We start from the raw sequence: 13,654 nt of genomic DNA on the forward strand, positions 1-13,654 counted from the left end.
AGAACAGAAAGATAATCTGATCTCTCCTTTTTTGTTGTTGTTTATTTATTTATTTATTTATTTATTTATTTATTTAGAGAGATCACAAGCAGGTGAGGGGCAGAGAGAAGAGACAGAAGAGACGAGCGCCCCATATCCACTTTTAAATTGGGGGGTTGTCTGTGGTCATTGTCACCTTTTAAGTTTGTAATTGGTTGGAACTTATTTTCTCATGCTAAAGAAATATTCACATGCATACCTTATTTCATATTTACATTTTTGTATCCTCAGTTTGTAAGTCTCACACCCCACAAAACCTGGATCTGCCCCTGCTCTCACACTCGGTGAGCTCTCAATAAATACTAGCTATTATTGTCATTATTATTTTAATCTGGAGACCCAATAGGAAGGTGCAAGGATGATCTATTCTTGGGTGATTACAATTAGATTTAGACTTCGGATAGCCAGAATCACCAGCGACTTATTCATTCACATACTTATGTAATGACTCGTTAATAAATGTTTTTTGAATACCTGTAACATCCCAGACACTAGTGTGGGTGCTGGAGATGCAGTGGGAAATGATACAGCCATGGTCTCTACCTTCAGAAAGCTTACAGTCTGATGAATTGATGTGACGTTTTCAAAAGTCAGAGTTTACAAATCATCTACAGGGTGCATTGGTGGCTCACTGGGAAAAGCATGCAACTCTTTTTTTTTTTATGTTTTCTTTTTTTTATGTTTACTTATTTTAGAGAGAGAGAGAAAGAAAGGGGGAGAGGAGCAGAGAGAGAGGGGAACAGAGGATTCCAAGCGGGCTCTGTGCTGACAACAGTGAGCCCAGTGTGGGGCTTGAATTTGTGAACCTCATGACCTCCGCTAAATTCAGACGCTTAACTGACTGAGCCACCCAGGTGCCCCAGGCATGCAACTTTTGATCTCGGGGTCATGAGTTCAAGCCCCACACTGGATGTAGTGATTAATTAACTAACAAATAAATAAAAATCATCTACAGGTTCCCCCAACCACACATTTTCTTGTGGAAATTTACAACCATAGAGAAAAGTTGGAAGAATTGCACATCCATATACCTACCATACAGGCTTATAAGTTTTAAATATCATCTACAGTTTGATCCTAAAATATCATGGTCAGCTAATTCTTTTTTTTAACAGCTCCATTGGGCCAGAACTCACATACCATACAATTTACCCATTTAATTGATGATTCGATGGTTTGGGGTATATTTACAGATAAGTGCAGCCATCAGCACAATTTTAGAGCATTTTCATCACCTCAGAATAAACCCTGTGCCCCCTAGCTATTGATCTTATATTCCCTCAACTCTACTCCAGCAATCCCCTGGCCCTAAGGAACCACACATCTAGTTTCTGTCTCTGTAAATTTTCCTGTTCTGGATAGTTTGTATGAATGGAACAATGGAATATGCGGGGTTTTGTGTCTGGTTTCTCTCACTAAGCATAATGTTTTCAAGGTTCATTAATGTTGTAGCATGTATCAGTACTTCATTCCTTTTTATGGGATAAAAATTAATATTCTATTGTGTTATATATATGTGGAGATATATATATATATATATATATATATATATATATATATATATCCATTCATGAATTGATAGACATTTGAGTTGTTTCCACTTTTGGCTATTATGAATAATGGTTCTGTAAAGCATGTACTTACAAGTTTTTATGTAGACAAATATTTTCATTTCTCTTGGGTACATCCCTAGGAGTGGAATTGCTGGGTCATAGGGTAACCCTAACAGCCAATTCACTTAAAAAGCAAGGAGATTTTTTAAAAATTAAAAAAAAAAAAGTGGGGGGAGGGATGAGTGGCTCAGTCGGTTAAGCATCTGACTTTGGCTCGGGTCATGATCTCACAGTTCATGGGTTCGAGCCCCGCGTCGAACTCTGTGCTGACAGCTCAGAGCCTGAAACCTGCTTCAGATTCTGTGTGTGTCTCTCTCTCTGCCCCTCCCCATCTCAGACTCTGTCTCTGTCTCTCTCAAAGATAAATAAATTGTTTAAAAAATTTAAATTTTTAATAAGAAGCAAGGAGAAGTGATGTGCTCACAGTAGGGATAGGAAGAAGCGAGGCTAGACCCCACATCTTCTATTTCCAAGTTCAGGACTCTTTCTTCCATTTTATAGCCTTCTAGCATCAGACCATGCAATAGACTGTTGATGTAGTTCCAGGCTCTGATGGATTCAGAGGCACATAGGGGAAAAGGCAAGGAACCCACGTGTATTGAGCACCAGTTCATTCCAGGAATTACGCTAGACCCGTAGCATTCTCCACCTATGGTGTTCTCAATACAGTCCTGCCAAGTAGCAATATGCTGCCCACTTTGTAGATGACAACTGGACCCTGAGAAGGGACATCATTTGCCCAAAGTTGCATGGCAAATGGATGCATGGATATGAACCCAGGTTTGTCCAACTTGAAAGTTTATGTTCATCTCACTGAACTACTGTCTCCTCTCCAAACATTTAATTCTCTCAAGCTCTGATACATAAATTCTTCTATCTCCATTAATTTAGCTACTCATTCATTCATCCATTTGTTCATTCATTCACCAAACATTCACTGAGGCACGTATATGTCTTCTCTCTGAGGGTGCAGAGATGAAATGGACCCCACCATGAGAAAGGACAACAGGGATGAGCTTCTGTATCATGAATTATCTCATTTAATAAAAGGAATTTCAATGAGAAACCATGTTACACCCATCAGATTGGCAAAAATTTAAGTTTGACTATCAAATAGTAGTAAAGATTTCAAGCAACATGAGCTCCCATTCATAGCTGGTGGAAGTGGAAGTCAGTAGTAATTATAGATAATACATAGTGCCTACTTTGTGTTGCAAGACACTTTACATATAATGACTCATTTGATCAGCAGAGCACCCAGCACTTAGCTGTTAAATAAGTACTACTATGTTATGTTTGCTTTACAAGCGAGAAAACAGAATGGACTGCCTTTCTCATTAGACACAGCAGGTACACACAGTGCCTAGGGCCCATGACAATTTGGGTGCCCATGAAAAATATGTTAATGTTGAAATCAGAAATGTAATCCAGCCTGGCTTATGTTCATCTTTACACCAACCCAGTCACAAAATATCATTTTAAATATAGTTTTTGAAATGAAGGGGCCCACGGAGGCAGAAATGCCAGGGTTTGTGAAACCACACTGGAGAAAGCACTGGTTAAATGATCTGAAGAGCTCCCAGGTAGTTAGTGGTGGGGTGTTACAAAAGCAAGTGATTGATAGCAACCAAAGTGAGGAGAGTGGCCGAACGTGGTGACAGTTTTTGATCCAGAAATTCAACTCCCAGTTGCATAATATAGAGAAAGCTCTCTTTTGGGTGTCAAGGACATGCAAGCAAGAATGCACATGGCAGTACTGTTTATAATAATAAAAATTTGGAACCAGCCCAATGTCCACCAATAGGAGAACAAATAAATGTAACATGACATTGTCCTCAGTGGGATATCATACCAGCACTGATACCAGCAATAACTAGACTGCATGTATCAATGTATACAAATATGAAAAGGGGAGAAGGAAAGAAAAGAGGTTAGACTGAAATTACAGAATCAATTAGAAAATTTTTATTTTTATTTTTTTACTTTAAAAAATTTTTTTGAGGTTTATTTATTTTGAGAGACAGAGAAATGGAGCGGGGGGAGGGACAGCGGTGGGGGGAGAGAGAGACTCCTTAGCAGTCTCTGTTCTGCCAGCACAGAGCCTGGGCGGAGCTCAATCCCACGTATGTCATGACCTGAGCCAAAATCAAGAGTCAGACGCGTACCCGACTGAGCCACCCAGGTACCCCTTGTTCTGAACACCTTTTATATAGAAATAGTTTATAATAAAATAAATGTAAAGAAAAGACCCCCTCTGTGTAGGGAGACTAGGTTATTCTGTAGCAACAAGGGCAATGGCCCAGGGGCCTCACAAAATAAAACGTTTATTTTATTATTTTTTTTTAATTTTTTTTTCAACGTTTATTTATTTCTTTTGGGACAGAGAGAGACAGAGCATGAACGGGGGAGGGGCAGAGAGAGAGGGAGACACAGAATCGGAAACAGGCTCCAGGCTCTGAACCATCAGCCCAGAGCCCCACGCGGGGCTCGAACTCACGGAGCGCGAGATCGTGACCTGGCTGAAGTCGGACGCTTAACCGACTGCGCCACCCAGGCGCCCCTAAAACGTTTATTTCAAATGCTACATCTCCTGGGCGCCTGGGTGGCTCAGTCAATTAAGTGGCTCTTCTGCTCAGGTCATGCTCAGGTCTGCTAACGTTTGGTGGGGTTCGAGCCCTACGTTGGGCTCTTTCCTGACAGTGTGGAGCCTGCGTGGGGTTCTCTTTCTCCGCCCCCCTCTCTCTCTGTCCCTGCCCTGCTTTCTCCATCTCTCTCTCTCTCAAAATAAATAAAAATAAGCTTAAAAAAATAAAACTAGGGGCGCCTGAGTGGCTTAGTCGGTTAAGCGTCCGACTTTGGCTCAGGTCATGATCTCCTAGTTCACGAGTTCGAGCCCCGTGTGGGGCTCTGAGCTGACAGCTCGGAACGTGGAGCCTGCTTCGGACTCTGTGTCTCCCTCTCTCTGCCCCTCCCTCGCGCATGCTCCGTCTCTCTCTCAAAAATAAATAAAGCATTAATAACATTAAAAAAAATAATAAAATAAATAAATAACTGCTACATCCCCAAGGAAGCTCAGCGCCAGGTTCTGCTCATTGTCGACACTCTGGAACTCGGGCTAATGGAAACCATTTCAACCAGCCGATCCCTGGCCTGAAACGGCAGGATGGAAACTGGCCAAGGGCTCGATGGCTCTCCCGACCAACTGAGGTTGAAGCACATCGCTGTCTCTGACAGGCCATTGGCCAAAGAGAACCACAGGGCTACGTCTACCTTCAAAGGAAAGTGCCATCTTATCATGTACCCAGAAGGAGGAAAAACAGCAAATCCAGGAATTAATATGATGTTTAAGCATCACCTACCCTGCCCTCCCAAGGAAACTGCCTAAGGGGTGTTCAAAGGTGTTCCATATCTCTTTTTCTCTTTTCCTTTTTCCTCATCTCTTTTCCTCTTTTCCACAACACCTGCACAGTTTTATACATGACAAAATGTGCACATGGCCCAGAGGAGTGCAGTGACTTCTCCGCGGTCACACAGCCAGGCCAGGGAAGGAATCAAGACTCCAGTCCTGTCCTCGGTGCTGCCCAAACCCACCGTCGGTGGGCCCTTTCCTCCTGATATGCCTTTCCCAGGCGTCTCCACCGGTGTCGCTGTTTGCCGAACACCCTCTGTAAACCGACTTGGAAAAACCCTTACATTCGTAAACGTTGCCATGCTCTGTGACGAGGAGCCACGCGGAGGTGGCGACAAAAACATGCTGTAGGAAAACAATAGAAAACAACAAAGGTGACGTTCAGGCCAGAGTCGGCTGACTGCCAGAGCCTGGTAATGCTGGTTAGAAGGAGAAATTCCGCTTGGCCGGTCGCCACCCAGAGCCCCACCCACGCGGTCCTCCCCGGCTGACAGGTGATTAGAAGGGACCCAGCGCTCCCTCCGGGTGGGCGGGGCTCGGCCTCCGTAGAGCTCCGCCCCCCCCCCGCCCGCTAGTGCGCCTGCGCAGCAGCTCTGACGCCGGCCCGAGCCCCGCCCCCTCCCACCGCGACCACGGGCTTGGGGGCGGGGCCTGGGCACAAGATGGCTGCCGCGCGCCCGGAGCCCCCGAGTCCGAGCTCAGCGGCCCCGGAGCCGCGATCCCCGGAGACGCCGGACCTGGTGCGGGCGGGGAAGGGGCCTCGGCGGGGGACTCGAGGCGGGAAGAGGGCTCAGGGCAGGGGGCGGGGCCTATGAGGGCTGGGCGGGGGACGTATTTAGGGCTCCGGGTCTGGGGGGGTGGGGCCTCTCGGGGTGGGCGAGGGGCGTGACCGAACGCGGAACCTATGAGGATGCGGGGCGTGGCCTGTATGGGTGTGGCCTAAGGAGGGGGTTGGGTGGAACATCTGGGCAGGAGATAGGTAAGGGGAGAGAAATCTCAGAGATTGACTTTGTGTTGTTAAGGGGGCGGGGCCTCAGATATATTCTGGGGCTAGAGAACTTGATGGGTGATTGGGAAGGTGACCCTGAAAGACAAGGGTGGGTGGTTATGGTCGGGGCACCCGCGCTGGGGTGGAGTAATGATTCTGCAAGGGTCCGAGTGATGTGTCTCCAATGCCTAAGGGGAGATTTGGGAGGCAAGGGTAGAAATGACTGCTCCAGGTGACTTTGGAACTTTCCCCACTAGGGGCTGGAGAGTAACAGACACTCATTCATTCAACAAACATTTACTGAGCTCTTCCTGGGGCTCAGTGGGTAGAGAGGTGAACAAGACAGATAAGGACTGTATTCTCTTGGAGCTCCCAGCCCAGCGGGGAGAGAGACAATAGAGGACATTTATTGTGATACACGCTATGAAGGAAATAAAGAGTGAGCTGTTAGAGTGGGGGGTAAGGGGCGCTACATGTAAATGAGAGAAGTCAGCTGCGTGCCGGCTTATATTTACACTGGGGTCAGAGACCAGCAGGAGCCGGATCACGATGGGTATTATGATGGCGGTTTGGGATGTTACGTGCAGTTGAAGCCATGGAAGAGTTTTGAGTGGGAAAATGACCTGATTTCCATTTTCAAAAGGTCATTCAGGCTGCTTTGGGGAGTCAGCAGACATAAGAACAGAGGTTCTCTTCAGGAGGCTTTTTCGTTGTCAAGCCAAGAAATAATTGGCTTTTAACTGGGGTAGGGGAGAGAAATGGCTGGATCCGTGATGTATTTGGGACCGGAGGGGAAGTCTTGATAGGGATACTGCAGAATCCCAGAAGATGGAGAGCGGGATCTGGAAACTGAGGGGCCCAGCACGCTGCATAGGAGATGGATGTTTTAATAAGTGGGGGGCTTGTGGGTGAGGCCCTGAGGCAGGGTCCACAGGCTCCTGGTTTTTTCTCCCCCTCACCCCAGGTCCTGGTGCCAGATGATGGCCGGCCCGCCACACCCCCGAGTGACCTCATCGAGATCCAGGTGGTGAAGGTGACGGACACCACGCTGGTACCTGAGCCCCCGGAGCCAGGTTCCCTCCACTGTGCCTTGTGCCCAGCTGCCTTCCGGCTGGTGTCTGAGCTGCTGTTCCACGAACATGGCCACCTGGCGGGGGCTGAGGGCGGCGGGCAGGGTGGGGACCCCAGCCGGTGTCATGTGTGTGGCCACAGCTGTCCGGGCCCCGCCAGCCTCCGCGCGCACTACAGCCTGCACACGGGGGAGCGGCCCTACCGCTGCGCCCTCTGCCCCCGGGCCTTCAAGGCCCTGGCGCCTCTGCTGCGGCACCAGCACCGACACGGGGTGGAGCCGGGGACCTCTCAGAGGCCCCCGGAGGCGGCGGCGGCTCGGGAACAGAGGCCCGGGGTGCCCCAGGAGAGGTCGGAGGTGGTGATGGCGGCGGCGGCAGCGGGCGCGGCGGTAGGGAAGCCTTTCGCCTGCAGGTTCTGCGCCAAGCCGTTCCGCCGCTCGTCAGACATGCGCGACCACGAGCGGGTGCACACGGGCGAGCGGCCCTACCACTGCGGCATCTGCGGCAAGGGCTTCACCCAGTCCTCGGTGCTCAGCGGCCACGCGCGCATCCACACCGGGGAGCGCCCCTTCCGCTGCGCCCTGTGCGATCGCACTTTCAACAACTCCTCTAACTTCCGCAAACACCAGCGCACCCACTTCCACGGGCCAGGGCCAGGGGTGGGGGACTCTGGCAGCCAGCTGGCCTCCGGGGCCGAGGAGCCAGGGAGTGGCTGTGGGGCAGGAGACAGTCTGGAAGAAGGCCAAGGGGAGACGGCAAAGGTGAAGGTGGAGGTCGCCCAGTAGGCTGGGAGAGCAGGGACACGGGGGCATCAACGTGGGAAGTAGGAGGCACATTGCAAGGGAGGGGGTGGGTGGGAAAAGGAGGCAGGAGAGAGGAGATGGGGGTAGAGGTGAAAAGAGCTAACAGCGATGGCCATGAGCAGCTAGTACAGGAGAACAGGTTTCGGGACACCCACAAACCCATACGGCACCTCCGTGAGACTCAGAAAGGCACAGACACAGACCTGTGGATGCCCAGGTATGTGTGACGAACACAGGCTGGTTTTCACTGCCCAAGCTGCCTGCTCATTCGGTTGTCCTCATGCAAGACACAGTTTGTCCCCACAGAGCCTGGGCACCATAGAGGGTGAGCCAGGGTTGAATGGAAGGGGCAGAACTGGGGTCAGTCCTTCATCTACAGAACCCTGGACTATCTTGGGGGCCTAGGGTGGACCAGGATGGAATCTTTTGCCTACCTCACTGGATTGCACTGAACCTGGGATGCCTACCCACCCTCAGGCAGAAGACACCTGCCAGGTCCTCCATGAAGAGACTCTGGGATCCCATCACCTCGAAGCCAGAGGGTCCCCAAGTCCTAGCTGAGAGCACTTGAGCCTCAAGGATGTAAGCATGACCCTAAGGACCTTGACTCTAAGAGTTGCTCCCTGCTCCCATGGTGGGCCCTCCTTAACCCACTGACTCTGAGGCAACAACATTACAACAGACAGCAAACAGCCACCTAATACCCCCATCATAGGCCTTTAGGTTCAGAGCCCATGGCCCCCAGGGCTACAGAGTAGCCTCAGTTTTCTCTGATCTCCTCCACTCCCTGTTTGAAGCAAACAGCTTACTGCCTGACACAATGCTATCCCACGGAAGTGTTGGGGAAGGCAGCATGGTGGGCTGGCCTGTGTACGGCAGGTGTGGAATGAACTGAGTCACCGTGGCGGGGGCAAAAGGAGGACCTGGGAGCTGGAGGTGGGGAGCCTCCAGTTCTCCTATTAAAGGACTTTCTGAAGGGTCCATGTCAGTCTTGTGTTTCGGGGGTGGGAGTAGAGGGTCCACACCGTGGTCTTGCCAGGAGCAGTGAATTGCAGATCGCTCTCCAAATCTCTGTTTCCTCATCTTTACAATGGGGGTGGGCAGTGTCTGGCTCCTCAGAGATGTTGTGTGCTTCACCTGTGGGAATGGGTATCAGGGGAAGTTTGACAAAATGAAGGGACTCCAGTGATCAGTATATTTTATCAACGAGGGAGAGCCCCGGATTTGCTCACCTTCCCCTTTGCCCAGCATCTCCCCCAAGATAGCCCTTCGAGAGGTCAGAGCACCAACAGAACTCATTCTGTTTTCTCCAAAGAAACACCTGTGTTTCCTGTCCCTGGCCTCACCACCCAAGCTAGAGACCTGGGCAGACTCTTTAAGTCGTCTTGATCCCTCATCCACTTATCTAATCCCCGCCTTCATCTTTTCCCCGCTGTTGAGCTGGTTAAGTATCTTTGGAATCTAAACACTTTCATTGTCACTACTCTTGTGGGCCAAGCCAACAATGATCCCACATTTGAAGAGCCACGCGGCAGCACAGGCTCCTCCAAAAACACAGATCCCCACCTTGTTACCAATCCACTACTCCTCGTAGCTTCAAGATGGGACCGCAAGCCTGAATGCCTGTAGGCGCTGGGTGGCAATGTAAATGTATGAGGGAGGTGGCTGGGTGAGACGGGGAAGTGCCAGCACCAGGGAGGGAAAACGGCAGAATTTGGTGGCAGGTTAGAGAGAGGGCGATGGTTACTCGGCTCTGGGAGAGTGCAGACCGGGTTGCTAGATCTCCCCAACTTTTCAGAAGTTGCATTAGTTCATATTATGCAAAATCCTTGGATTTTCAAATGACAACTAAGTCAAACTTTATTATTAATTTTTTAATGCATGGGCTAAACAAAGCATGTCAGTGGCTTGTGTCCAACAGCTGCCAGCTTCCGGCCTCTGGCCTACAAGATCACCCAAGCGCTAGTTTGGAATTCAAAGCCCTTCAGGATCCAGCCTCCCACACCCACCCCCCCACCCCCCAACCTCCCAGCCATAGTCCTCACTGAAATTCTCTGTAACAGCTGGGTTCAGTTAAACACACTCAACCCTCCACCCAGAATTCTGTGCCCACTTTACCTGGCGAGCTTCTGTGGCTTGTTATTGTTCAGGCATTATTAGTTTCTCCTCCAGGGAGCTTGGCTACCCCCCAGCCTCACAAAGCGACTCCTCCATGCTCTCTGCCCTCAGGGACAATCCTGTGGACGTTTCGTGGTGTGGCTCTGGGTCCGTGGGACTTTTGAACCCTGGGGCCCTGGCACAAGGACTCTCTCAGTCCAGGTCTTCAGCATTGCCATAGGTTGGCCACACTAGGTTGCTGCCCCGGAGTGGGTCAAGCCGAACCTGCCCAGGCCATGCCCCCTGAACCAGCTTTGTCTTCCAGTCCCAGCACTGAGCACCCTGGGCCTGCAGTCCCCGTTCTACTGTGGATTTGCTGGGAGTCCCTGGAGCCTCTTTCTTCTCCAGGACCTCCGCCTCCTCTTCTGACAGATGGGATAACAACACAGAGAGCACATAGCTGGCTCGCTGTTCCAACAACGGAAGTGAGCGCCGTGGAAGGGCTTTTGAAGCCCCTCCCAATTATCCTGGACAGATGGGTGCGATGGTCGAGGAGTCTGTGCGACGCGGGAACACAGGGGTTCTCCTCCATTGAGGGCAAGGAGCGTGTCCAATTCATGTTTCCCCGGTGTCCAGTGAAGGACCCAGCAGACGTTGGGGGGGTGGGGGAGGGCTTCTGGAAATGTGGGCCAGACGAACAAAGGCCAAAAACATCTCAAAAGGGGAAGGAGTCCAGGCACACTGTGAGTTTCTGAGAACAGAAACTTACCTGTCTTGTTCATCTCCCTTTGCCCAACGTGCAGACTGAAGCTTGGATACGGTAAATCCTCAGTAATTGTCATTTGGATGAGGCAAAGCAGAAAGCCTGAGGGTGAGGCAGAGGGTGTGGGGGAATCAAAATCCCTGGGAAACAAAAGTTCTCAACTTTGTCAGCGCTTAATCCCCTCTCCCTGGGATACAAGAAAGGACTCTGGTAGCCCTGTTGATACGATTTATTATTCTCCGCTCTGTACAAGCCGCGTCTACCACCCCGCCCCCACCCCCACAATCCAAAAGAGCACCCAGTCCCCCTTGTGCCCTCCCAACTCCACGCATACTCGGTTCCAGCCAGATCCCAAAGGAATGGGGAAGGGCAGTTCAGAGCCACATCCTCCACCAAAGCTTATCGGGGGGGGGACAGAATGCTGCTGGGGGAGGGGGCGCCGATGAAGGTTACAAAACGGAGTTGGACGGAGGGTCAAGTTCAGTGTCTGACGGGCTGAGGGGAGGGCCGGAGACGTCCGGGACCGGAGTCTGTGCGGCACGAGCCTGCAAGGAGGCTAGTCTGTCCGAAGTTCTGAAGGATGGCTGGGCAACAGCGAGGAGGGGTTAAGAGTCTGATCAGCAACTGGAGAGAAGGAGGGGAGGGGTTGAGAGGGGACATCTGATTGGAGTGGCGGATGGGAACCCCCTCCTGGTCAGGCATCTTTTCCGGCCAAGGCGCCCGCCCCTGCCCCAGGTCCCCCGAGGCCCTCGGCTTTGTGCGCCAGGCGGTGTTTCTTGAGGCCATAGGTGTTGGCGAAGCCCTCCCCACAGGAGGAGCAGCGGAAGGGCCGTCCGCCCTGGTGCGCCGCCAGGTGTTTACGGAAGTAGCCGGGGTCCTTGAAGGCCTTGAGGCAGGCAGGGCAGCGGAGCTCGGGCCGCGGCGGCTCGTGGGCGCGCTGGTGGCGCAGCACCGAGCTCAGGTAGAAGAAGCCCTTCCCGCAGTGCTCGCAACGGTAGGCGCGCTCCCCCAGGTGCAGCCGCTGGTGCTCCAGCAGGTTGGAGCGGTAGCGGAAGGTCTTGCCGCAGGCGCCACAGCGCTGGGGCCGGGCCACGGCGTGCAGCCGCCGGTGCTCCGCCAGGCTGGACGACTGCGCGAAGCGCTTGGCGCACACGCCGCACTTGAAGGCGCGCTCGCCGGTGTGCACCACGCGGTGCTGCCGCAGGTACCAGGAGCGCAGGAAGCCTCGGCCACACACGCCGCACCGGTAGGGCCGCTGCTCCGTGTGGCAGCGCTGGTGGCGCATCAGCAGGGCCGCCTCCCAGAAGCGCTTGCCGCACACCGGGCAGCGGAAGCCCCGCTTCTGCCGGTGGCTGCGGCGGTGCAGGAGCAGGTCGTAGGCACCGGCGAAGCTCTGGCCGCAGAGGCCACAGCCTAGGGTCCGCCGCACCAGGTGCACGTACTTGTGAGTCACCAGGCCCAGGAAGTGTTTGAAGCTCTGGCCACACGTGGCGCAGCTGAAGCGCTCAGGGCCCGAGCTGGCACCCCCGCCGCCCCCCGCCACCGCCGTCCCGCTGGCGTCGTCACCCCCGGACACCCCCGCCAGGGCAGCCACGGCCGCCCCCACCTCTCCCGCCAGCCCGTTGTCCAGCACGCTGGCCGCGTCGGCGCTGCTGGAGCCATCCGGGGGCTGGGGACCCCCGGGTGTGGGCGGGAGCAGGCGCTCGGGGGCAGCCTGGTGGACCAGCTTGTGCCACATGAGATTCTCGATGAAGCCGAAGGTCTTGCCGCAGGCATCGCAGCCGTACGGCTTCTCCGCCATGTGGGCCTCCTTGTGGCTCATCACGTGGAAGAGATCCGGGAAGTGTTCGCCGCAGTCCGAGCAGGCATAGCTCAGGGCATCGGCGGCCCCGGCAGAGGCGGCCGAGGCGCCTGGCCCACAGGCCGCGGGCGCACCCTGCGTGGCCGGGAGGCCCGCAGCCCCAGCCAGGGCGCAGGGCAGTTGGAGGCGGTGCACCTGGCGGTGGCGGGTGAGGCTCTGCGGGTAGCCGAAGACCTTGCCGCACAGCTCGCACTTGTAGGGCCGCTCGCGGGTGTGCACCACGTGGTGCTTGCTCAGGTGGAAGGACTCCCGGAAGCGCTTCCCGCACACGGGACACTGGTGGGGCTTCTCGCCGGTGTGGATGCGCTCGTGGCGCTTCAGGGTCTCGCGTCGCCCGAAGCCCCGCCCGCAGATGCCGCAGCAGAAAGTCTTTCCGGGGACGCTGGCGCCCGCGCCGCCCGCCGCGCTGGTGCCAGCCCCGCCGAGCAGCAGCGGGTGCGCCCCCAAGAGCGGGACGGGCACGGCGCCATACACCACGGCCGCCGCGGCCGCCGCGGCCTTCTCGCTGTCCGTGGCCGGAGGGTCCGGGGGCAGGAGGTAGGGGCCTGCAGGGAAGGCTGGCGGGGGCTGCGCGACCGCGGCCGCCGCGTCCTTGGGCGCGTCCGGGGCGGTGGCGGGCGGGGCGTGCGCCGCCTTGTGGCGGAGCAGGCTCTGGGGCGCCGAGTACGACTTGCCACACAGGTCGCAGGGGTACACGGGCCGGGGTCCCGCCGCGCCCGCGCCCGCGTGGGCCGCCTGGTGCTTGAGCAGGTAGGCGGCGTCGCGGAAGGCCTTCCCGCAGACGCCGCATGGCAGGCGCAAGAGGTCGGCAGAGTGCGTCTTCACGTGCCGCTTGAGGCTCTCCCTGCGGTTGAAGCTCTTGCTGCACACGGAGCAGGAGAAGGGCTTCTCGCCGGTGTGGATAATCTGGTGCTGGTGGAGGTGGCTGGGCTTCTTGAAGACCTTCCAGCACAGCGGGCAGGCAAACGGGCCCTCGCCGCCCCCGGCCGCGGGAGGGGGCACGCCCACCCC

General features: G+C 54.2%; 2 protein-coding genes across 2 annotated transcripts in view; one reads left to right on the top strand and one right to left on the bottom strand.

Annotated features, from left to right (window-relative positions):
- The first annotated feature begins 5,685 nt into the window (after window positions 1–5,685).
- ZNF784 (zinc finger protein 784) lies at window positions 5,686–8,903 on the top strand. The gene is made up of 2 exons (XM_040465455.1): window positions 5,686–5,801; window positions 7,014–8,903. The coding sequence occupies exons 1-2, from the start codon at window positions 5,724–5,726 to the stop codon at window positions 7,902–7,904; spliced, it is 969 nt and encodes a 322-aa protein (XP_040321389.1). The 5' UTR covers window positions 5,686–5,723; the 3' UTR covers window positions 7,905–8,903.
- Window positions 8,904–9,756: 853 nt separating this feature from the next.
- The window catches only part of ZNF865 (zinc finger protein 865), a 10,639-nt gene continuing 6,741 nt past the window's right edge, over window positions 9,757–13,654 (bottom strand). The window contains exon 3 of the mRNA XM_040465196.1: window positions 9,757–13,648. Within this exon, the coding sequence (XP_040321130.1) occupies window positions 11,477–13,648 (2,172 nt within the window). The 3' untranslated portion in view covers window positions 9,757–11,476. The remainder of the gene's footprint in view (window positions 13,649–13,654) is intronic.

Source organism: Herpailurus yagouaroundi, unplaced genomic scaffold, assembly GCF_014898765.1.
Source record: "Herpailurus yagouaroundi ecotype Mexico unplaced genomic scaffold, PumYag 557, whole genome shotgun sequence".
NCBI lineage: Eukaryota > Metazoa > Chordata > Mammalia > Carnivora > Felidae > Herpailurus > Herpailurus yagouaroundi.

Coding starts and splice junctions, on each gene's coding strand:
- ZNF784 (XM_040465455.1), top strand. CDS start 5,724: ATGGCTGCCGCGCGCCCGGAGCCCCCGAGTCCGAGCTCAGCGGCCCCG. Junction 5,802..7,013: donor CCCCGGAGACGCCGGACCTG/GTGCGGGCGGGG, acceptor CCCTCACCCCAG/GTCCTGGTGCCAGATGATGG.